The sequence below is a fragment of the Cebus imitator genome, unplaced genomic scaffold (genome assembly GCF_001604975.1).
Source record: "Cebus imitator isolate Cc_AM_T3 unplaced genomic scaffold, Cebus_imitator-1.0 Scaffold145, whole genome shotgun sequence".
NCBI lineage: Eukaryota > Metazoa > Chordata > Mammalia > Primates > Cebidae > Cebus > Cebus imitator.
Window position 1 is genome coordinate 544,615 of NW_016107460.1, and position 21,774 is coordinate 566,388.

At 48.0% G+C, this 21,774-nt stretch overlaps 1 protein-coding gene across 1 annotated transcript in view; it reads right to left on the bottom strand.

The window, feature by feature from the left end:
- The window catches only part of DHRS12 (dehydrogenase/reductase 12), a 38,100-nt gene that overhangs the window by 3,061 nt on the left and 13,265 nt on the right, over positions 1 to 21,774 (bottom strand). The window contains exons 4-9 of the mRNA XM_037743441.1: positions 20,825 to 20,917; positions 19,682 to 19,763; positions 6,367 to 6,428; positions 5,298 to 5,411; positions 3,173 to 3,263; positions 575 to 712 (exon numbers count right to left, since the gene is read on the bottom strand). Of these exons, the coding sequence (XP_037599369.1) occupies positions 575 to 712; positions 3,173 to 3,263; positions 5,298 to 5,411; positions 6,367 to 6,428; positions 19,682 to 19,763; positions 20,825 to 20,917 (580 nt within the window). The remainder of the gene's footprint in view (positions 1 to 574; positions 713 to 3,172; positions 3,264 to 5,297; positions 5,412 to 6,366; positions 6,429 to 19,681; positions 19,764 to 20,824; positions 20,918 to 21,774) is intronic.

A 21,774-nucleotide genomic window follows, 5' to 3' on the forward strand; every position in this document is an offset into this window, starting at 1 on the left:
GATCAGTGAGAAGGGGCACGGCCATCCTCCCAGACACCCCAGGGGTCACCAGCGCTTCAGGATCCCTCAAGCAAGGTGGTTCTCATCAAGAAGAGAAGAAAGAGAAGCAGAGCAAAGAGTCTGGCTTCCACCCAAGGTCAAGTGTTCTCTTCAGATGGCATGCACCATACCCCTGCCCCCTTAGGATCCCACTGGGGAGAGACGTGAACAGATCACTGCTTCCAAAAATAGAGTCGAGTTGATTACTCCCTTTGCACTGGAGCTTTGAATAGCGCCCCTCCGGGCCTCAGGAAACTGCAGAGAAAATCCCCAAGGTAGGAACTGCCTCTACCTTGTCTCCACAGGACCTTGATGACAGGGTTATCACAAGTCTTCAAAGAATCTACCAATCTGGGGTAAAGCACTTCCCAAAACTAACCTCAGCAGGCAAAGCAATCATCTCGCCAAAGAAGCCCAGGCACCCTCCAGGGGTCGGTCCCAATGTGTGTTTCACGGAGGGGAAGATGGACCTCTAAGGCCCAGCTGCTGCCCCCAGCCCTGTGTCAGCTGCCTTCATAGCCAGGGAGGAAGTCACCTTGAAAGAAGCAGCCACTGGGCTGCGCGGCTGCAGCGGAGGAGAGGGCCAGCCACAGCACTGTGTCGGCGCCCTGGGCCTCGGAGCGCAGGCGGTCCCTGAACCTGGCATGGAACCCCGGCATCGCCTGCCTCACACCTGAGAAAAGGAAGGGGCAGGTGGGTTAGGACAGAATTCTCCAGCAAAGGTGGTTGACTTCCCTTACTAGGAAAAAAAAAAAGTGTAAAAATGAAATTGGATCATACACTGCTCTTTCTACTTAAAAGTAGCACTCACAAGCCATTCCAAAGAACCTTGTTAAAAAGCCCTCGAGGTGTCCCTGATGGGCCTGATTGAGTCCCCATGTCCCCGGGACACCAGCACCCAAGCCCAGCGCGAGAGCAGAGTCTCCAGCAGAGCCCCCCTTTCCACCCTAGGAGAGGATTCTAATAAGCGGTGGGGCCCACAATGAGACTGGGTCGAGCAAACCTTCACTCCGCCTCCTGGGTTCGGGTGCCCTCTCAAACCATCCTAGGCTCGGAGAAGCCCGGCTGTTGGTTCCTTGGACTGTTTTACTATTTTCCTCTTTTTAGGGAGGAGTAGATGAGGGGAGCTAATTCTTCACTTTCTCTGCCAAGCCCCTCGAGGTGCCCCTCCCTCTGCATCCCAGGGCTGCAGGGAGGTGTTTGCCTGGAGTAGCCTGCCCGGGCCTGGCCTGTGCCGCAGGTGGCCCCAAGCTGGCCGCTCCACCTGCCCACGCCTTCGAGGACCCAGCCACGGCTCTGGCTGCAGGCCACACACCATTTCCCACAGACCTCAGGGAACACAGTGTCTCCACAGTGAGCACATTGGGAAACAAAATAGTTCTCTCTCGAAGCCAAGGAAAGAAAAGAAACCAGAGAAAACAACTATTAAGAGCCTTACTGAGATCATGAGCTTTTAGAGATTAAAAGGATCACCTAAGCTAAGGCCCTCCTTTTTAAAATTAAACATCTTTTTTCTTTTTACAGAAGCAATACTTGTTAATTGTGGAAAAATCAGAATGGTCTGCTAGGCAAAAATGAAAAAATCTGAAAACCTGGTGGTGTATCACTCAGAGGTGACATATGTCCACATCCTCAGCCCTCGCAGGCCCCTGGGGCCACAGCCAAGGTCATGTGCACCTGAGAGCCACTCTCTAACCTGTGAGCAATACATGGTAGACCCAGATTACAGATCCCAGGAGAAGGCGTGCCAGGCAGATTTTAAACATCTTAGCTGATGTTGGGATTCTTAGAATGGTATCCTTGGAGGGTAAGAGGCTAGGGGTCCCCCATGGTCTCCTAGAATTCACCCTGGACAGGCAGAAGCAAGCATGTCTCCCATTAGGCAGTCAAAAGAATGGAGAAGCCACGCTTCCTGAGCACTCCCCTGGTGCACTTTGCTGAGAACATCCTTTTTGTATTTAAGACAGGAGGCTCTCATCTGTGCAGCAGAGGGCTAGTTTCTGCCAAATCTCCAAGCTGGTCTCCATGGGATGTCACAAAGCACCAGTGTACACCTTCTATAGGGATGTGGTAGTCACAAAAATAAGATCACAAGGTGTGTACTATTTGGGAACTTAGTGTCTTCATTTAATGATATAGTGCACACAGGGGTTTTTCCATAAGCATGATTGACAGCAGAGTCTTCAGCCCTAAACAGATTTTGTACAGGCGTTCCATAATTTATCAACTTCATCTCCTACCACCAGCACTGTGATAAGCAGTGCTTGTTTTCCCAATCCTTATTTCTTAGGATGAATTTCAAGGCTTCTGATATTCAGAAAGGCCGTGCCAGCAGTATGTGAGAGCCTAATCCCTAATACCCCCTGGCCAGGACCAGCTGGGAGGTCTTAGCCTCTCTGGGCCTCAGTTCCCTCATCTGTAAATGGGTATGATAACAGACAGGTGTGGCCACCCCACGGGGGCTGTTAGGATGAGCGAGTGAATCCGCAGACAGCACTGAGACCAGCTTTTGGCACCGCGGGTGCACCCTAAGGTGTGTGCTGTGGCTGCTGCTGCTTTCAGTTCCCTTATTTGTGGAGGAGGAAAGAGCTGCAGAGAGCTCAGGTGAGCTGCCTGAGCCCATGGAGTGAGGCAGACCGGAAAAAGGATTCTCCTTCCCTCCACCGCTGCCCCAACACGCTTCCAGATCATTCGAACTGTGTCCTTGTGGCAGTCATTTACCTTCAAGCATCATTATTTCCAAAAACCTGGGGAGTAGTGAGGCAGCCTGGGCCTCTCTCTCTGCCTTCCCTCAGGCCCTGCTCATTCCTGTCTGACATGGAAATGACAGTGGTCAACAGCTCCCTCTTGCCAGGATGCGCTGTAGTTAGGAGGGTGACCCAGCAGCGCCTGCTCCGGTTCCCACCATCCCCTTCCCTGACTTGCACAGGGCAAGCTGCAAGCAAAAGCTCTGTCTGCATGAGGCTTCCCCCAGGTGCAGTCCCAACGCGCCCCTGCCTAAATGGAAATGAAGCAACTCCTCAGTCCTCATTACACTAGTTTTAGGTCATTCCTGGGGAGAGTCAATCCTGCGGCTGCTCAGGTATTTTTAGATGAAAGGTAAGTGGCTCAGCAATTAAAGGCTATGACATACCTGGGGTGTTGGCCCAGCCAGGATGCATGGAAGAAAAATGGATGGCCGGGTGCCCTTGGGCCCACTGCTCCGTCAGAACCACTTGCTGCCTCTGGACAGGAGAGGGGGTGAACAGGAGAGAGGAGGTGCCATTAGGTGCAAGGGCAGGAGATAAGCCTGCCCAGCCTGCATCTCTTACACTGGACTCTGTAGTATGTATGGCCCCTTGATATCACCCTTGTCCAGAATCACTCTTGACCCAGAAGGTCTGAGTAGGACCTAGAAGGCTCTCCCTCCTCCAAAGGAGGCTAGAACAAGCAACAAGCAAACCCAGCAAAACGCTGTGAAAGAGGAGAACAGCAGATCCACCACCCATGAAATTATGCCCTTCAGCACCCAGGTGTTCCTTGTCCACAGATCGCCTCTTTGACTCTATTCTTTGCTGCTCAATTTGAGGGCAGGGGTGGTATCTGTCTTGTTCACTGCTGTACCTCAGGCCCCCAGCACAGACTGGCATGGAGTGGGTGTTCTGCTCATATGGGAATTAAGGCCAGGTGTGGTGGCTCACGCCTGTAATCCCAGCGTTTTGGGAGGCTGAGGCAGGTGGATCACCTGAGGTCAGGAGTTCAAGACCAGCCGGCCAACTTGGTGAAACCCCATCTCTACTAAAAATGCAAAAATTAGCCAGATGTGGTGGTGGGTGCCTGTAATCCCAGCTACTCAGGAGGCTGGGGCAGAACCACTTGAACCCAGGAGATGGAGGTTGCAGTGAGCCAAGATCACACCACTGCACTCCAGCCTGGGCAACAAGAACGAGACTCCATCTCAAAAAAAAAAAAATAGGGAATTAACTCCTGCCTTAGGCAGGGCATAGCAAATGTACTGGGAACAATGTACTAGAAAATATACCGGTTATAGACATTAAAACCCTTAAATACTTCCCTTTCCCAGCTGCAGTCACACGACTGCCCGTCCCAGGGCAGTTTGAGCATGCTTGGCAGAGAACTCCATCTCTGGGCCTCATTTATCACAAGTGGACGGTTTCTTTCCATGTCCTCTGGGAAAACTAAAGAAGTGCGGCTCCTTCAAATGTCAGGATTTGGAGTCATGAGATGTAATTCACCAGGATTTGGTCTGGGGTCAGGGAGCAAAACTGGGCACACCTGGGGCATACAAGCAGACGTGGAGGCGCAGAGTCCCAGACAGGGCCCCCTTCAGAAGGCACACAGTACCGACAGGGAAAGCGGAGGGGCTGGCAGCCTTACAGACAATGTGGGCGCCCTACCAGGTGAATTTAAGGGCAAGAACTGTAAATATGGAAGTTATATATATCCGGCTTTTAAATATAGCTGTAATAAGCAGAGACACAGCAGTACAGGTTGAGCATCCTTCATCTGAAATGCTGAGGCCCAGAAGTGTTTCAAATTTCAGATTTTTTCAGATTTTGGAATATCTGCATATATATAATGAGATACCTTGGGGATGGAACTCAAGTCTAGACACCTTATACAAATAACCTGAAGGTAATTTCACAGAATATTTTAAAAATAATGTTGTACATGAAACAAAAGGTGTGTTCATGGAACCATCAGAAAGGAAAGGTGTGGGATTTTCCACTCATGACATCATGTCAGCACTCACAATGATTTGGATTTTGGAGCATTTTGGATTTGGGATTTTCAGACAAAGGATGCTCAATCTGTAGAAATCTACTTTCTGTTCAGAGTAGTCAAGGGTTCTGGACTCTGGCCTCTTCAGTCCCTCAAAATTCCATGTGCAGCCCTCCCAGTAAGCCTGGGCATCTGTCTAGCCAGGGAGCCAGGAGCTGCCCAGAGTAGAGGGGAGGGACCTCATTCTCTCTAAGCAGCACAGGACAGTGGATCTCCCTGCTAGGATTCTGTTCTGTTTGGGTCTGAGAAACATCGAGAGGAGACATGGCAGCTTTGTAGCTTCTCCTCCAATGCTGCGGAAAGCCCCCCAGGCCTGAGCAGAGCTGTGCTCCCCAAAGAGGGGCCCTCTTAGTCCGGAAACATTTTCAGGTGCTACATGAACTACTAAGGTCCAATTTCTGTGCATCCCAGAGTCAGCTTTCCTTGGAAGAGGGCCCGCACAGCCCATGGGTAAAATGCAGTCTTGGGAAACCCACGTCATTGACCTTGTTTTGTGCATAGACCATAGTTCCATCAAACGGTGTTCTTTCAGACTGGAGATCATCAGTGTTCAGTTTCTGAACCAACATTCCTCCTGAGGAGACGGTTATCTGCAATAAAGGTAACAGATTTACAAAGTAAAGCCTGTGACCCCTTCCACTCTTCGCCCTCTGTGGAGCAGTGAGTTTGCTATGGCTTGACACAGCACATGTATTCTCCCTCGGCTCTGGAGGCCAGAAGTCTGAGATGGGGCTCATGGGGCTAAAATCCATGTGTCAGCAGAGCTGTGTCCCCCCTGCTGGTTTCAGGAGACTCCATCTTTTGCCTTCAGCTTCTAGAGGCTACTCCTCGGCTCACAGCCACATCGTCCACCCTCTGCTTCCACAGTCACTTCTCCCCTGACTCTGGCCCTCCTCCCTCCCTCCCTCCCATAGGACCCTTGAGACTCCATCAAGCCCACTTGGATACTCCAGGACATGCTCCTCATCTCAAGACCCTGAACTGAACTGCAGCTGCCAAGTCCCTCCTGCTATCTAAAGGTGACATAGTGACAGGTTCCAGGATTAGGATAAGAACTTTTGGTGCAGGCTGAGGGGGTATCATTATTCTGCCCATCACAGCAGACAGAAGGCAGCCTCCATCAACTGTCTTCTTCCTGCTTTCCCCAATGTATGGTATTTCAACCCACTGGGGGAGAACAGGCTCCAGTAGCCAGTCCCTTCCCCTCTGAGCAGGAGAGTCCCCAGGAAAAGCACCACCACCCTGACCTAAGCGCCCTACAAGCTGCCCCTGCTCTTCAGAGGCCTCCCTCCCCAGTGCTTTGCCGACACCCATGTGACAGCTGGGGGTGGGGCCGGGGGGTTCAGAGAGGGCTAGGGTCTAAATGTTCTCTTGGTATGCCTCCACCTCCCTCTTGCCCTCCCCCTCCCTGACAGAATCACGGTTTTGCTGTGGATGTGGACAGAATGGCCCCCTTAGGATAGCCTGGCAGCAAACCTGGGCCCACCAATTTCCCATCAGGAGCAAAATCCATTACTCTCAAAATATCCCACAAGGTCAACTCACCACTCGGGGGTCGTGTTCTTTCTCCAGCACAGGGATCAGGCTGGTCGTGAGAATGTATACACCTGAGACAGCACACAGCATCCCATGAGGGGCTGCAGGAAGCCCCACTCAGGAGGTCCTGCAGGGCTGATGTGGGGCCTGTCTGCCCACACCCACCCCCCTCAAGAGGGCAAGTGGCCACCTGAGGGGCAGGCCCTCCTGAGGATCCTTTTCCCAGAACTGGAAGGAAGATGCCTTAGAGCCTCCTGTACCAACAGGAAAAGATGTCCACACTACAGATATGCAGGAAGGGAAAAGAAAACTGCCAAACAGCAGGTGGATCCACTTTGCAGAAGAGAAAATGCATCTACGTGTCCAGTCTGGGCACAGAAAAATGTGATGATGAAATTAGCAATACTGCTTAGGTCTCCAGCAGGGAATTCAGGAAAACTTTTCCTTCCTTTGCTATACATACCTGCGCTGTTTGGATTTGAGTATTTTTAGTGAGGATATATAACTTTATGGTTATATCTTCAATCAAGAAATATACATATAGCATTTCTAATGGAATGAGAAAATCACTGAAGTGTATTTGACATGGAGAGACATTCCTAATATACGGGATGAGAAGTTACAGAACGGTGGGAAAACCACCATTCCATTTTGGTGAGGAAAGATGTGTCAAGATGAAGAGAAAGTGTCTGCAAGGATGAGACTGGTGCCCTGAACGGTGACAATGCTCATCTCTGAACGGTGGGATTATCACTTCTACATATTTCTTATACGTTCTATATTCTCCTTATGCATACCTGTATATATTTTTTTAAACAATGAGCACATATTACCCTGTGCTAAGAGGGTAATATGGGGAGCATTTAAAGCCCCTTATCCCAAAGTGAGGCAGGAATCTAGTTAGGGGCTTCAAGTGGCGAGCCCTGGGCTCTTTTCTGGGCTACGCCATGGCGCTTCTGTGTGACGAGCTGTCACCACCGCTTCCTGCACCGCCCGTGACGTGGCCTGCACCCAGCCTGCAGGAGCTTCCTGACATCATGGGAAGGGTGCTGGAGGCAGATCCAGGGGCCTGTCTCTCAACCCTGGCTCTGGCACCTACCAGCGGTGTGACCATAGGCAAGTGCCATGGCATTTTCAGGAGATAATAGCTGGCCAGCCCACCTCACAGGATCAGAGGAGTTTGTGGTGGAATAAAAATGTGTGCATGTTCTGTGAGGACTGGAAAGTTCTCTGGGCAGGCCGCATTTGTCCTGCTCTTGCTGTATTATCATTTGCGATTCTGAGTTGTGACTTTCATCCCAGACAGCATGCTTAGTTGTTAACGGCGCAATTTATTTGGAGGAGCCTGCCTTGTTCGTATTTGTGGATTTGTAAAGTCTCCTGAACCCTGGGTCGCTAATAGCTATTAACCTCCAGCCAGTGGTCTTGGACTTTCTTTGTATTCACCTCCGGTGGCTTTCTCTGTGATTTAATTTATGACAAGTAGAAAGGACTTCTGCCAAAAGCGATCTGCCCCATCAGCCTGCCCTGACGGGTTGTCATAAATAGCTCTTGCGAGGAAGGGAAATGAAAGCCGGCGGCTGGGCTGGCTCTGCTGCCTGCCGAGGGCACCTCCTCTCTCCTCTCAGAATGGTGGGAGCTGGGGTAAGCCCCTTTGCACCTGTCCTCCCTGCCTGGGAGGTGCTCGGCTCTCATTCCCAGTCACTTGCAGGAGGGCTGGCCCAGCTGTTTGTCCCTGCCAAGTACTCTGTCCTCTAGGGGACAGCCAGGTAACAGGTGCTTTAAAAAAAAAATCCTAGAGAACCAGCACAGTTTCTAGCAGTGGGCCTTTCCGATCTTTTTTAAAGTCTTTCTCCCCAAGTCTACAAAAGGTTCCCATGCTCACCCAGCCCCCAAAGGGAGCAGAGCTGAGACAGTGCAAGTTTCTAATCACTTCTAGCTTCCTGGGTCACCAAAACATGCCTAATTCTTCACGTCCAGCAGGCATTCCTCCCCCATGAGATGACAAAGCAGCTCTCTTCCTAGCTACAAGCAATATATAATCCTCCAACCTCTGGCAGGCCTTCTGAGACCCTTCCTTTCCAGGCCAGCAAAGAGAAACACAATAATAATCTGCTAAAATAATACAGTACATAAGTACGTAAGTGTATACATATGTGTGTACACATGTATGTATGTGTATATATGTAACCTATTAATGAAAGAATTAGAGTTACAGAATCCCAGAGAGGTTCAGTGACTTATCCAAAGTCACAGCAAATTCATACAATGTGGAAAACAGAGGGCAGATCTCCCTTTTCTTGGGTCGTTTAGCATGCTGCATGCCAACCAATGCCAGGGAGAAGGAAGGTGCCCATCATCTGCAAGTCTTTCTTTCCTCAGTGAACATGGCACCAGCTGCTCCTTGCCCAGCTCGCACAGATCCAAACAGGGGCCTGTCATTAACACATGAGCCAGCATCGCTCTCCTGCCCCCAAAGTCCTTTAACACTCTGGTCCCCCAACAAATCAAGCAAAAACTCAGCCTGGTCCAGTAAACTTCTTTGGGAGACATGCCCAATTCCCTCTCTTTAGGTAGGCCCCAAGTACATCCTGTTTATAACAACAAACACGTAACCTGAGTCTTTGACCTAGGCCAGGCTGGGTTTGTCCCATGTGGCCTTGACCCCACAGGCTCTCCTGGGGTCTGGGCCAGGAGGGTGACACCTGGTCCAAGCTGTCCCAGCCGAACTCTCTGTGCAGGATTGTGAACATGGGATGCTGAACGGAGGACAGGTGACTCAGTGGCAGCCATATGTGACCCAGACGCAAGGAAAAGCAGAGACGGGGAGTGAACAAGGCAGTTGTGGTAAGAGTCCATGGACAACAGTCCCAGGGAAGCAGAAGGTCCCCTCAGCTGTTGACAGATCTCCGGTCCTGTCCCTGGCCCCCCAAGCCCAGCTGTACCTCTGCCACTAAGTTCTGTAAGGGCTGCTCTTGTAGCCCATTGATAAATCATTTTTTTGTCTAGTCTTCCTGTGTGGGGTCCTGTTACTTGTGACCGCACAAACCCTAAGACACTTGGCTTGTCTCAGGAAGACCACCAGTTCTCCTGAGATAACCAGCTACCCTTTAAAATAAGAATGTCTCACCAGGCACACAATGGCTCACACCTGTAATCCCAGCACTTTGGGAGGCTGACACTGGTGGGTCACTTGAGGTCAGGAGTGGAGTTCGAGACCAGCCTGGCCAACATGGCGAAAGCCTATCTCTACTAAAAATACAAGAATTAGTTGGATGTGGTGGCGAGCACCTGTAATCCCAGCTACTCAGGAGGCTGAGGCAGGAGAATTTCTTGAATCTGGGAGGTGGAGGTTGCAGTGAGCTGAGATCGTGCCAGTTATACTCCAGCCTGGGCAACAGAGTGAGACTCTGTCTCAATCAATCAACCAATAAAAAAATGTCTCTGGACAGACAGGTTAGGCATGCCTCTAAATGGTTAATGGGTGTTTTTAGTCATTCATAGCCTTGTGTGAACCAGTTCAACAACTTCCTTTCCTCTAAGACTTCCTATTAAGATCAGGGACATTTGGGTGATTCAAGGTTTTGATGAGAGAAAGCGAGAGATATTTTAGAGTACTGAATCCCACGGGAGCGCAGGCCTGGGTGGAGGGAAGGCATCTTCAGCTACTGGAAAAGTTGCCCAAGGTTAGTCCTGCTCCCAGTAATAAGGAAAATAATTCATTATCATTAAGACTCATTAGTATTTTTAATTTACGCAATGCCTTTCTTCCAAGGACCTCATTATGTCGATGGGAGGTTCATTACGAGAAAGAGATCTGGGAGTGGAATTTATGTTGGACACAGTCTTCTAAATATAGCAACAAGAACTTTTATCACATGGGTACATGACTCGAAGCAAATCTATCAGCTAATTAAGAAGGGAGGTAAAACTGTGTCAAGCCCAGGTAACGCTAAAGGAGAGATGCCGCGTGTTCTTAGAACACTGTGAAACCCATGTTTGCGTCCTCCAAATATTAAATTCATCGTGTTTCTCAAATTATAAGGTATCTTGAGTATGACATTTTAATAGCATTAAAGGTAATTATTTTTAATGCAAAAAATATATTACAATTTTTAAACTTAGCATGGAAATCTGATTGGCATTCCTATTAAGAAATCTTCAAAGCCACCTTGAATTAAAGCTACTTTGGTTACTGGCCAGTGGGTTGTGTACTTCCGTCCATTCTGTCTGCCAGAGAAAATCATTGTCCTGTTATTGCTGGGAAGTTTCTGGTGTCAATTTTAAAGGAGCAGACAGCTGCACTGGGAAACACCGTTTGGTATTTCTTTTGTAATGGTAACAAAAATATCCCATAGCGAGCCTGGGGGCTCACACACTAATCTCACAAATTATATAAAGATGATTTCAAAGATCACATTACCTGGAGAAGCCAGAAAGACAAGAGTCCCAGAGAAAATGAGCTATTAGAAGACATTCGAGGCACTGGCCTCTTATGGAGTATTCTTGGTTTAGGCTCAGAGGGTGGTTAGCATGAGTCACGCCTTCCCCTTTGCCCCCAACCTCAACTCATCCCCACCACCTTATCCAGTTTCATGGACTGAACAAGTATTTATCAAGGGCCTGCTGAGTGCCAGACCCAGTGCTAAGTACTCAGGATACAGTGAGGGCTCCCTGGCCTCTCAGTGCCCACCAGGCATTCCCAGGCATTATACGTGTTACTACGTGACTAACCCACACTCATGATCGAGGAAAGTGCTCGGCTGCTATGGGCACGTGGGGGTTCTGCATGAGCTGTGAAGGGATATTTCAGCTAAGACCTGGAGGAGAGGTGGGAAAAGGCAGGTGGAGGGCTGGGGATGGGAAGGAGGGCTGCAGGTATGGAGCACAGCCTGTGCAAAGAGGCCCTGAGGCTGGAGAGCGCAACCAGGGCAGCTGCAGCCAAGTAAGCACGGCAGGGGGTAGGGCAAGGTGAGGCTGCAGCTCCAAGGGCAACGCCACATTCACTCACCTCGTGTGAAACCAAGGGGTGACTTTAAGCAGAAGGAAACAGATTTGCATGCATAAAGATCACACTGTCAGCCTTATGCATGCACTGAAGCTATGCATGCACTGAAGTCAGCCACACTGAAGCTTCTGTTAGGGAGGTGAGTGCAAGGGGGAACATAGGGTCCCCATATTACTCCACCACATCACAATGACTGCAGTGGCTTGGGCAGCGTGGTCGCAGTGGAGCTGAAGAGCAGGAGACAGACTAGAGACAAGCTGTACAGGGAGTCCAAAGGCACGGTCATTGCCTGGATATGGGAAGTGAGGGGGTGTCAAGGATGAGTGGTGATGGACACGATGCTGGCCACTGGGGGGTCCATTAGAGGAGCAGACTGGTGAGGGACTAATGGTTCAGTTTCAGGCCCGCTGAGTCTGAGCTGTGGGATCTGGGCCTGGAGCTCAGAAGAGAGATCTGGGCTGGAAGGAGGCCCTTGGGAGCCAGGCACACAATGGCATTTGGGGCAAGGATGAGGTCCTCACGGAGAGTGTGGGAGGAGGAGAAAGGAAGGTGCAGGATTGGTCTGGGAGAGACCTCAACATTTCAAGTCCCTGCAGACATGCTGGCTAAGGAGGCTGAGAAGGAGCAAACCCCTGAAGTTGGAATTGCAGGCAACTCGGAGGCCCTCATGCCATGGGAGCATGGACAGCTGTGCCCAGTGCTGCTGATGGACGTGATAGAGGCATGCCCTCTGGAACCAGGAACATCAGGGTCATAGGTGACCTCAGCACGAGAGTGGCCAAAGGTGAGGGAGATAAGCAGAATGAGTGAGCTGCAGGACACCCGGGACTGCGGGTGGAGAGGCTGGCTGAGGAACTGCTGTGGAGGCTCTTCTCCAGGGCCTAGCCAGGTGACTCATGTCACCCCTGCTGTCACAGCTGCAGCATCAGGGGTCCTGCGTGCTTCACTGAGACATAAAAGGACCTGCTTTACTGCAGGGGGAACCAAATGTGGGCACTTGGGCCTCAGCTCATTAAAAAGACAAAGGTGCTTATTTGGGATTTTGTTTCTAAAACTCCCCAAATGAATGCTTGTTGCCAGCATGCCTTTAAAACACTCACCAAATCCCTGCTAGATAATTAGATAAGGTTCTGGCCCACGGGAGGACTTGGATTTGGAGTCAGTGCCCTTAGGCCAAGAGACCTAGAAGGGTAGACACTACAGAGCCCAGAGAGACCCCCGTACCGCCACAGGGCTGCTCAGAACGAAGAGCGCGCTGCACAGTGCGGCCCAGGAAGCTCAACTCTGGGGAGCTTTTGTGTCTAATCAGAAGCAGCTTCCATGGCTGGCAGAAAACAGAAAATCAATGGAAAAATGATCTGACTTCTGAGATTGTTCATTGTCCCTCCTTAGGAGGGCTCCCAGTGCAGTTTAAACCGAGAGCCTCACCTGGGGCTCAAAGACCCTTTTAGGGGTCGAGGGGAAGGAGGGTTCCTAGAAGCTCCAGACTCCACCAGCCTCCCCTGTGGTCTGAAATCTGCCTCCACCCCAAGCTGGAGAGGACACAGTCTCCCCAACAGCAGCTCACTTGTTACTGAGGAAGAGCGCCAAGAAACAATCAAAATGAATACTACTCCTCTTACGACAGAACAGACTCACTACATGCCAGGCATTGTGCTGAAAGTTACAATGCTTTCTTTTTTTTCTTGTTCATATACATAACTACTTTTTTTTTTGGAGATGGAGCTTTGCTCTTATTGTTCAGGCTGGAGTGCAATGTCATGACCTCAGCTCACCTCAACCTCCACCTCCTAGGTTCAAGCGATTCTCCTGCCTCAGCCTCCCAAGTAGCCTCCCAGGCATGCACCATCATGCTAATTTTTTATTTTTAGTAGAGACAGGGTTTCTCCATGTTGGTCAGGCTGGTCTCAAACTCCTGACCTCAGATGATCTGCCTGCCTCAGCCTCCTAAAGTGCTGTGATTACAAGCGTGGGCCACCTTGCCCGGCCTAATTTTTTTTAACATAAAGTAAAATCTCGTGTGTGTGTGTGTGTGTGTGTGTGTGTGTGTACATAGTTCTGAACTGTGACAGATGCAGAGTTGTGTAACGATGCATTAGCCTGTGGTGTGACTGAGAGGAACTCTATCACCCCAGATGTTCCCTCACATTCCTCTGTAGTCACACCTTCCTCCTGCTCCCCACCACCCCCTAATCCCACCCCAGCAGCCTCTGACTTCTTCTTGGTCCCCTTGGTTGCCTTTTCCAAAATGTCCTATAAATGGAATCAAACAGTCTGCACCCCTTGGGGTCTGGCTTGACTTTGGTTGATGCATCTAAGAGTCAATCACATTGTTCTGTACGTCAACATTTTGTGCCTTTTTATTGCGGAATAGCATTCCGTTCAATGGAAGTACCAGTTTATTCACCACATGAAGAACATCTATGCTGACTCCAGTTTCAGGCAATTATGAATAAAGCTGCTATAACATTCACGTGCATATTTTTGTGTGCACACAGGTTATTTCTCGAGTTAAATAACCTACAAGTCTTTTTTAAAATCTTCACTTCTGGCCTCTAAAAGTATCGTCATCCCCATTTTACAGAACGGAAGGAAGGTGTGGGGAGTCTGAGGACATTCATAGAGTCAGGTAACTGGAGGAGCTGGACAGCCCCAGTCAGTGGGACTGAGCGCCTCCTGAGAGCCAAGTGGATTCCACCCTCAAGGATCCACGCTCTGTGCGAGGAATCCCCCCATCAGCAGGTGGCTTCTACTGAGCCATGACAGGCACACAGAGGAGGCTGCAGGAGCCCAGGGGGGTGCACCTGACCAGGCTCCGGGTGGGGAGGAATGTGACTAGCAGAGTCACAGAGGAGCAGTACGAGTTACTCAGGTGGAGGACTTTCCCGGCAGAGGAGCAGCAGGACAAAAGCAGGGAGGTGGCACTGCCAGTGGCAAGTTCCAAAGTAAGAGGCTGATGGCTAGAGGGTTCATGTAGGAAAATAACAGGAATACATTTGGACAGGAGGTGGGGTCTGCTAACAAAGGACTTCGATTCCAAGTTAAGGAATCTGGATGTTAAGCAACATTAGCTGCCATTTCTACAGTGCTATTTCCCAGGCTCTGTGCCTCTCTGGTAGCCTTGAAGGTTTGTGACCTGGAAGGAAATCTTAGGAACAAAACGGTGTGTGAGGAAAGCTCAGAGTAAAGGTTATTGACAGGTAAGAATGCCTGGCACCAAATGCATGCCCTGTCTAAGGAAGCATTCTGCCTGGGAAGCGCTGTTCTCTGTTTTCCTCTGAGTCTCCATACCAATCTCCCTTCATGTTTGAAAAGAGAACTTTACCATATGACTACTGAAATTGTGTATGTGTCTAATGCCCCCACAAGGCCAGCAGTCCATTCCATTTCTTGATCCCTATAACTGGCCACAGCATCTGGCATAAAATGGACACTTTATAAATGTTTATGGAACAGGCCGGTTGTGGTGGCTCACGCCTGTAATCCCAGCAATTTGGGAGGCCGAGGCAGATGGATCACCTGAGGTCAGGAGTTCGAGACCAGCTTGGCCAACATAGTGAAATCCCGTCTCTACTAAAAATAAAAAAATTAGATGGGTGTGGTGGTGTGCACCTGTAGTCCCGGCTACTCAGGAGGCTGAGGCAGGAGAATTGCTTAATTGCTTGAACCTGAGAGATGGAAGTTAAAGTGAGCTGAGATCGTGCCACTACATTCCAGCCTGGGTAACAGAGCGAGACTCCATCTCAAAAANAAAAAAAAAAAAAAAAAAAAAAAAAAAAAAAAAAAAAAAAAAAAAAAAAAAAAAAAAAAAAAAAAAAAGTTTCTGGAACAAATAAGGTGCCTTTGTTCACTTGGTATTTTGATTAATAAATAGTTACCATATTAAACTCACATGACCCATTTTCAAAGAATTAGAATGTAAAAAAAAAAAAAAATCTTGCGACAGATTATTGTTCAACAATATTCATTCTCTCCTCGCCACCTCTGTGGGAGAAACATACGTCTCTGATGCTTGATTTGGGGCTCCGTGAAATGGTTTGCTTTGATTAACTGGATATCTACTGATTTCTGGATTGGTTAACTGGACATCTACTGATATCCAGTTAATCACAGGGGCTTGGATGCAAGCAGAGGCTTGGAATTGCTTGCACACCTGGGCCTCTGTCGTTGCCCTGAGAGTACAGCTTGGTCAAGGAGATGCAAGACATCTGGCACACACTCCACACCAAACCTGCAGCTTGGAGACACACAGCTGAGCCCGGCTGAGATCAGCCTGCCCAGTGGGTCTGCAGAAGAGTCAGCAAAAATGCATGCTTATCGCTGTATGCCCCTGAGGTTCTGGAGTTGTTTCGTAGCAATAGCTAACGATACAACCCTACACTAGCCCATTTTGTTATCCTTTGTTTATGAAGTGAATCACAAACTGGTTTCAGACTACCTCTGAGCCTGCTTCCTCATTTATAAAATCTGTAAAATGGTTATGAGACTGAATGAGAGCATCCAAGAAGAGCCTTCAGTGCAGCCCAGGGCACATGGACTGTGCTCAGCGTGTGCTGTTGTTATGAAGGCATCTCTGGACCTGGGATCCCTGTGTCGAACAGCAGCTCTCACTAGGCACTGGGACGTGCCCCTGAGGAGGGCGCCACGTAACAGAATGTCAAGAGACAACACTCTGTCTCCTGACGTATGTCCTTCCAAAGTGACCTAAGGCGAACTTCCTCTCCGTCTGCCAAAGAGCTAAGGCACCACTGCTTGTTTATCACAGTCAATTAATTGGTGACGCAGCTGTCCTGGTAGAGATAGAATCAGTGTCCTCGTCTTGTGTCCTGTGGTGACAGAGGCTAAGATGCGGGTGAGAGTTTTAATCTGCTAACGCTAGGCTGTGCCAGGCTGCCAGCAGGGCACTTAGCTCAGCCTCCCCGTCCTCCCCCTCCCATCTGTCTTCACTCCTCATGGACTCTTAATGCCACTGAATGCTAACAGGGAAAACGTATGTGACTGGAGGAGACCTGAAACAAAGGGGTGACTGCCACCCAACAGAAGCTGTCTCCTGTGATCTCTCCCTCTCTGTGGCTCATCTGCCCACCAACCCACCCAGGGCAGCTCACTTTTGTCCCTCAGAATAAGCTATGAAAACCTCTCCAGGCCCCACCCGCCCTGCAAAAGGTTAAGAATTATTCTTTCCAAACTATCTAATTCATACACTGTGATGTCTCAACAAAGCCGTGTGCAAGCATGGGTGCTGAAAGCATTTTGCATTTAACTATTCCACCAGCTTCAAAACCCTTAGGATCTGGTGATAAATCCTGCAAATGCTGAGGTTTATGCTCTCCTCAGAGTATCAGGAACCTTCTGGTGTTTGGCTGGAGATTGCAAATGTTTCTGACGGCTCATATGAATCTTAGAAAATAGAAAACAACCTATCCCACATTACATAATCAGGCCAGGAAAACATGTTTCATATTAGAAAGGCAGCCAGCAATTTCCCTGGACTCAGACAGAGGTCCGGGTTTTTTGTCTGGCCTGGTTCTGCTGAGGAATCATGGCACTTTAACCTCTCTGTATCTCCTCATCTCTCAAGCAAAGACCCATGGAGCTGCCCCTCTGTGCTGGCATGCCTCTTTGTGTACTATTTCTTTCGCTTGAGAGAAGATGAATAAATATCCAAGCCCGGGAATTATTACGCTTCTCAGAGAGATTGGAATGATCAATAAGATGCTTCTAACACAAATAGGAAATGAAAATGGAGAGATAGCAAGGTCTTTAGATGCAGGCTGGATCCTTACAAAGGTGCAACATAATCAGCTGCATAATCAGACAGACAGTCCCTTTACAGTCTATCAAGCCTGTCTATGTTCCCAAGCAAGGTCAAGTTCCTCAGATTACTCTCCTTTTCACCTTCCAAAACCTTTGGACTTCTCTGAAAGGTACCCCCAGCCCCAGCCTTCCCTGGCTCAGCTGGTCACCCACTCCCAGTACTCTTTAGCACTTATTTAGGATAACACGATGATGGGGTGAGGGAGGACATGCTGGGGTGGGTGGAACTGTGCGATGGTGATGAACATGGGCTGTGGAGGAAGTCAGACCAAGGTTCACATTCTGGCTTCTCCACTTGACCTTGGGCAAGTGAAACAATCTCTCTCAGCCTCAGTTTCCCTATCTGTAATGTAGGAATACCTCCATCATAGCACTAAATGTGAGAGAGAGTGTGTGTGTGTGTGTGTGCACGCGTGCGTGCACAAGCGTGCACAACTCTTACTCACGCCCCGGCAGTAAACACTTGGCACAATTTTGTCAGACGGTGGGCAGATGGGTGAGCTGGCTTCATCCTGCAAGGTCACACAAAGCCCAGCACTCAGAAGGACCCTGCACATGGTTTAATGCTCTGTTGTCGCTACATTGAAATCCTTAATTTTTGAACATGGAGCCTCACATTTCCATGTGGTGCTGGGCTCTGCAAATTATGTAACCAGTTCTGCCAAAGAGTGCCTCAGGGGCCAGCTGTGGCACTCTGGGAGTCTCAGCTGTCCCATCGAGTTGTGAACCAAACTCTAGCATGACCCCACATTTTGGTATTTTTGGTAATTTCGGCAAGCATACCACATTTGGAACAAAGTCAGCGATGAAAATATTTTGTAGTAAATGTGTCATTTCATACAAGCTTCCAGGTATTTCTGTTAAAAAATGCAACCTCATCACTGGGGAGAAAGCATCTTCCCACTCCTAGCCTTTCTTTCCTTGATAAGAGAGTGCAATTAGGGTGAGTCCTTTCTCCCTAGGACCTTCTTCCATCTGCCAGGGAGGTGGAGCACATTTCAACAGTAAATTTAGGCTGGATGCACTGACTCACACCTGTAATCCCAACACTTTGGGAGGCTGAGGCAGGAGGATTGCTAGAGGCCAGGAGTTTGAGACCAGCCTGGGCAACACAGTGAGAGCCCACCTTCACAACAACAACAAAAATTTTTAATTAAAAAAATTAGGCATGGTGGTACATGCCTGTAGTCCTAGTGACTTGGGAGGCTGAGGTGGGAGGACTGCTTGAGCCCAGGAGTTCGAGGCTGCAATAGGTCATGATCACATCACTGCACTCTAGCCACGGAAACAGACCAAGATCCTGTCTCAAAACAACAACAACAACAACAGTAAATGTGGGGACAATGAGCGGGGCTTGCTCAGTTCTCTTCCTCCCTTTCTCTTCTTTCTGGGAGGAGTCCTGCTCTTCTTCCCCCAGAAGGAAGAGCAGGTGACCAGGTAGGTGAATCCTTCTCATTCTTGGGTTCCATTATGAGGAAACCCATTTGGCTCTTGCACTGAGCCATGCCTTGCCATAACAACAGTGATACACTGGCTTTCAGCTGTTATTCCATCGGCTCACTCCTCAATTTGCTCAGCTCTTGGTTGGGAACAGGGTTGCTATATGGTGGATATCCTCAGTGACTCCAACAACCACTCAAACCCCTGCCATCCATCTTGTGGCCCAGAACAATACTTAATTAAAACACCCCCCTCACTACAAAGAAGTAAGATAGGTCCTGGGAAGAGTCTTAGATTCACTGCATCTCAAAACTAAAAGGCAGCAAGATAATCTACTCCAGACCCCTTGGCTCAAGGAGAAAATCCAAGGAGACTAAAAGCATGGTACATCAGTTCTCAATTTTTAGTGCGCATCAGAATCATCCAGAAGGCCTGTCAAAATGGATTTAAATTCTTAGCCTCATTCCAGAGTTTCAGAGTCTGTAGATCTGGGTGGGGAATCTAAGATTGTGCCTGTCTACCAAGTTCCCAGGTGATGCTGATGCTGCTGGTCTGGGAATCCCACTTTGAGAGCCACTGGCCTGGTATAAAATGACTTCACTCTATTATTACAGAGTAGCAACCAGGGCCCAGGTATCCTGTGCTCTAGCCAATGCCCTTCTCAGTCCATCTTCTTGCCCATTGGATGCACCTTCCTCAGCCCTGGCTGGAAGTTTCCTTGGCTGCAGTTTTTATATTTACACTCAACACTTAAGCTGAACTTGGTCTCCTCTTCAAAATAATATCTATAAAAAGCCTTGAGCTTCCTAGGAAAGAAACACTTCAATACTAAGTATTTCTGGCACCAACACCCCTTATAAGAAACATGAAAAGAGAAAGTGTTTTATGAAGAAAAATAAATACGATTCAGGATAAACTTAAAGCAAATGTCGTCAGGCCCAGGACCCAGAGCCCAAAAAGTTGGTTAATGTTGTTTTTTGTTTTTTTCTTTTTTATCCTCCTATGGTACATTCTATGTTTATTTTCCTAAAAACAAATAAGAAAACTTCTTGTACTTACCCAGAGTATTAGTAGCAAAGTTTTTTTCAAGTCCATCTTCTGTGAGTTCTCTTTTATTGATCATGCAACCTGCATTATTGATCTAAAAATTATAGTTCCCATTTAAAAATAAAGAAAAATAGGGCCAAAAGACCATTTCCATCCCCACACCTCCACTACCCCACCACCAGCTGTTTCTCAACATTCAAGTGACAATGACAATTTGCTCAATTCATTCTTCATTCCAAACCCCTCACAGGAGAATACCACTTGCGCAGAGGACTCAGCCACAGAACTATGCAAAGATCGCTGAGTGAGAGGGCTTGGCCAGGCAACCTAATTCATGAGAGAGTGCTCTGGAAATTCATCTAGTCCACAATTGTCCAATCGAAGTGTCTAATCTTTCCTAGCAGCCACATTAAAAAGGTATCAAGAAACAGGTAAAACTAATTTAATATATTTAACAAAATATATCCAAAATAGCATCATTTTAACATGTAATCCATACAGAATATTAATGAGACGGAATACATAGTTTTTTTTAAGGCTTTGAAACCTGCTAGTTTTTACACTTACAGCACATCTCAGTTTGGACTAGTGACATTTCAGATGCTTCACAGCTACACTGGAGAGCACAATTCCAGACTCTGGGACAACATTTTAGAGCACATCAGAGACTCTGGATAGAAAAGCAACTTAGCTCAAAGCAGAGCATCTGGGAAGAGCACACTGGCACCTTTCTATCTGAGTCCACCCAGGGACCCCATGGAGTTTTGTGGTAATTATGTTACTAAACGATTTGCATGCCGGCAGTCAGTATTCTTTTGGACTAAAAGAGCTTCTAATTTCAATACACCAATCCCCAAATCTACAGAACCAAGAAATATTTATATACAAATCATTTTATTAAAAAACGGAACATATCTATCCTCCCACAATACCTACCCAGAGGATGTCCCCTTCCTTTCCCCACTAATCTAACTACATGGGTCTCCTCTCAAATCCAAAGAGTAAATCTGATTACATGAACAGGCCCAAGCACAAGAGAGTCTTACTAAGATTCTTCCATAAAGACACGCAAACATACATATTCGTCCACATCCACACAGACTAAAAAAATATGCCAACAGAAGTTTGTTCTCCACGTATGTTTACAAAGCTCACCAGAACATTGAGTTTATGTTCCTGCTTGAATTTTTCAACAAATTTCCAGATTTGCTTGGGATCAGACAAGTCCACAATGTGCAGAAAAATATTCTAAATTGGAAAGCAAAAAAAAAAATAAACCCTTTTTAAAAAGATATGAACTAGCACTTTAAAAAGTACATGGTTTTTAAAAAGCAAATACTTTGAAATGATATAAAACAGAAAATACCAGTCCCACTCCTCAAAAATAAACCATTGTTCACAGTTTTTTGTGAATCATCCAGCATACACTATATATACAATATATATATTTTAAGATGAATATATATACATACATATACACACACACACAAATAGGATCAGACTATGCATTGTTCTACATCTATCTCTTTCACGTAATATGTGTTTTAGTTTATGGCGGTAAAAACACATTTTACTTTTTTTTCTTTTTCCAAGATGGAGTCTTGCTCTGTCACCCAGGCTAGAGTGCAACATGATCTCGGCTCACCGCAATCTCTGCCTCCATGCTTTCAAGAGATTCTCCTGCCTCAGCCTCCCAAGTAGTACAGGCACACGCCACCACGCCCAACTAATTTTTTGTATTTTTAGTACAGATGAGGTTTCACCATGTTGGCCATGCTTCTGTCGAACTCCTGACCTCGTGATCCACCTGCCTCGGTCTCCCAAAGTGCTGGGATTACAGGTGTGAGCCACTGTGCCCTGCCTTTTAAAATTTTATTATGATAAGAATACTTAATATGAGATCTACCCTCTTAACAAAATTTCTCGCATGCCAACTAGGTAGATGTTGCACAGCACACCTCTTGCCTAACTGACACCTTTGTGCCCTCTGATAGCGACTCCACATTTTCCCTTTGCCCCAGCCCCTAGAACCACCATTCCGCTCTTTGGTTCTATGAATTCGGAGTACCACAGTTACCTCACGTAAGTGAAGTCAGACAGTCTCC